The 2,587-nt window shown below is 34.5% G+C and overlaps 1 protein-coding gene across 1 annotated transcript; it reads right to left on the bottom strand.

Annotated features, from left to right (window-relative positions):
* Window positions 1–214: 214 nt before the first annotated feature.
* LOC107779962 (peroxidase 5-like) lies at window positions 215–1,556 on the bottom strand. The gene is made up of 2 exons (XM_016600467.2): window positions 1,189–1,556; window positions 215–1,048 (listed from the first exon to the last, which is right to left on the bottom strand). The coding sequence occupies exons 1-2, from the start codon at window positions 1,414–1,416 to the stop codon at window positions 272–274; spliced, it is 1,005 nt and encodes a 334-aa protein (XP_016455953.1). The 5' UTR covers window positions 1,417–1,556; the 3' UTR covers window positions 215–271.
* Between the last annotated feature and the right edge of the window lie 1,031 nt (window positions 1,557–2,587).

Genomic DNA, 2,587 nt, shown 5'->3' with positions numbered 1-2,587 from the left:
CATCGTGACTCCGCCTTATTCCGCCTTATGACTAGAATTCTCTATCTATTTCATACCAGCAACCAGTTATTTGTATTTTGAATATACTATTTCATATACACTTGGAGCCGGGAGGTACATTGGGTCGTCTGTTCTTTTCAATAAAAATAATCAAATAATTATTAAAAAGTAATTAAATTACAGTTGGAAAAATTCAGGTACAGTTTTGAAAAAATAAAAAATGATTTGTTACACATTAGGATAAAAAGATTTCAAAATTAAGAATCACCCACTAATTCACAACCCTGCAGTTGTTCCTAATCTCCCCCTGCATACCAGTCATAACTTCAATAGATCCCATCTTCACCATTGCAGCTGCATACTTACGAGCCCAATTTACACCATGAATTGCATTACTCCTCACCATTCCAGCCGTTAAAGGACTTTTCCATAGAGTCTGATCCGAGGTTAACAATCCCCTATGATTCTTCAAATTAACATAGTACTTATTATCCAATCTATTTGGAGTAACAACATCAAGTGGAACAGTTGGATCATTTCCAGACCCATCATTATTAGAAGGCGGACATCTTTTTCTCAATTGTTTGGCTAGTCTAGTATCCATTGAAGGATCTTGTGTGTGAGTAGAATTGAATGAGTAAAGTCTGCTTGAAAAAGAAGAACAATGAGTTCTTCCAATAGAATGTGCACCAGAAAGGGTAACCATTTCATCTAAAGAAAGTCCTTTTTTTGCAAAATTTTCTTCTAACTGTCTAGCATTGAAGGTAAATGGTGGAAGATGTTCGTTTGGTTCATCTTTAATGGATACTCTTCCGTCGCGACGACCTGCTGGTACTGAATATCTGATGCCTCCAAGTTTGAAGCTACTGTCTCTAGCAGCAAATGCAATTATATCTGAGCAGGATACTGTTTGTGGGCATACAGATTCCAGCTCTGATTTTGCCGCATCGATTACTTCGTAGCCTCGTAAGCTTGGATTGTTTGCTGGATGTTCTTTCTCTGCTGGATTTCCAGGAGTTGAATCCAAAAGGATAGAAGCGTCACAACCCTGCATTACACAAAAACGTATACTCAGTTATTAAAAGGGAAAAGAGATGATTTTTTACAATTTTTTCTGTATTTTGTTTGGTTTGTTAGAAGTTAATGGAGATAGATAAATTAAAAGAATAGTAGTATAGAGTTACGTACCCTAACAAAGCAATCATGAAAATGCATCCTGATAATACCAGCGCCAAGTCCAGGGTTGCGAGATACAGCTCTATTCACTGCTTTTCTCACAATGGCTTCTGCATTTGGGCAATTTGATTGGTAGAAACCGACCTTTAAGGATGCAAATGAAACAGTGAAATTAAAGCTGGTAAAAACTACTAAAAACAAGGTCAAGAAACTTGACCATTTAGCCATTTTACTCCTCATGCTAGTGTGAGATTAATTATCAGTAGAGCCCAAAAGGATAAAAGAAGAAGACAAGGAGTTCAAGAAACTAAATCAAAATTAGGAGTGGTGTTATTTCAGTTGGTTTATAGTAAATGGAATTAAAGCTGGGAGTGGAGGGAAAAAGGAAAAAGGATACAGTATTTATACAGGAAAGCAATGAGGTTTTACTCAGTAAACTACCGCGTCGTTTCAACAGCGACTGCTTCTTAATTAGAAAATAGATGGAGTATAACTCTTATATTTGAATTTTTCTGGGAGTGCCAACTTGAAATGGTCTTTATTTCACAGCTTAATTCTCCTTTCCTTTAATTAATTACCTCCTCTTAATTATGTTCAATCATCACCTAATTAGAAACTGCTTTGACAATGACTTTAAGTATATAAGAACATTTCCAAATCACCAATTTTGGCTTGATGTTTATTGCTAAAAATATAGAACAAGCATATATCCCTCGCAGGCAAAAATAGAAAGGACGAAAGGCCATTTCTAATAAGTTGGTCGTATATAGCTGTATTTTGACCTTAATACAACATTGTATGCTGTAATCCAGGTTGTTTTGGCCTACTATTTTACACTAGTGGATGTCTAATACTAAAATTTGAAGTGCTTCTAATTGGGTTACGCGGTGAAGTAAGTAATAAAAAATCATTGATATCTTTATTTTGAAACAACTTTAGGTGAATTCTTTGACCTTCATCTTCAAGAATGAAATTGAAAATTAGTTGAAGTTGTGAAAATATTACTATTGTATATATAATGTCGAATTATAAAAGCAACAATTAATAGACTAAAACCTTGATAAACTCAGGAATATATTACCTTAAAATGTGATATCTGTTTACCCTTAAAACGGATAACAATTGAATTTATATGCGGTTTTAAGTATATGTGGATTGATTCAACACAACTAATCAATAACGTTAGATAAATAAGTTAAAGATACAATGAGTAATCAAACCAGTCGTAATGTTATGGTCTAGCTTGAACTTGGATTGGGCAATAGTTTCTTCCCTCGGTTGGGTCCTTGGTTCGAAGCTAGTCAAGAACAAAGAACAAAAGTAAAGTAAGGACTTTGCAATAGCTAGAAAGCAGAGAAATAAATTTGTATTGCCTTGGTATGCGTGTTACAATATGTCCTATTGAAATAAA

The sequence above is a fragment of the Nicotiana tabacum genome, chromosome 19 (genome assembly GCF_000715075.1).
Source record: "Nicotiana tabacum cultivar K326 chromosome 19, ASM71507v2, whole genome shotgun sequence".
NCBI lineage: Eukaryota > Viridiplantae > Streptophyta > Magnoliopsida > Solanales > Solanaceae > Nicotiana > Nicotiana tabacum.
Note: the sequence above shows the minus strand (reverse complement) of the source record. Positions and strands in the feature narration are given on the sequence as shown.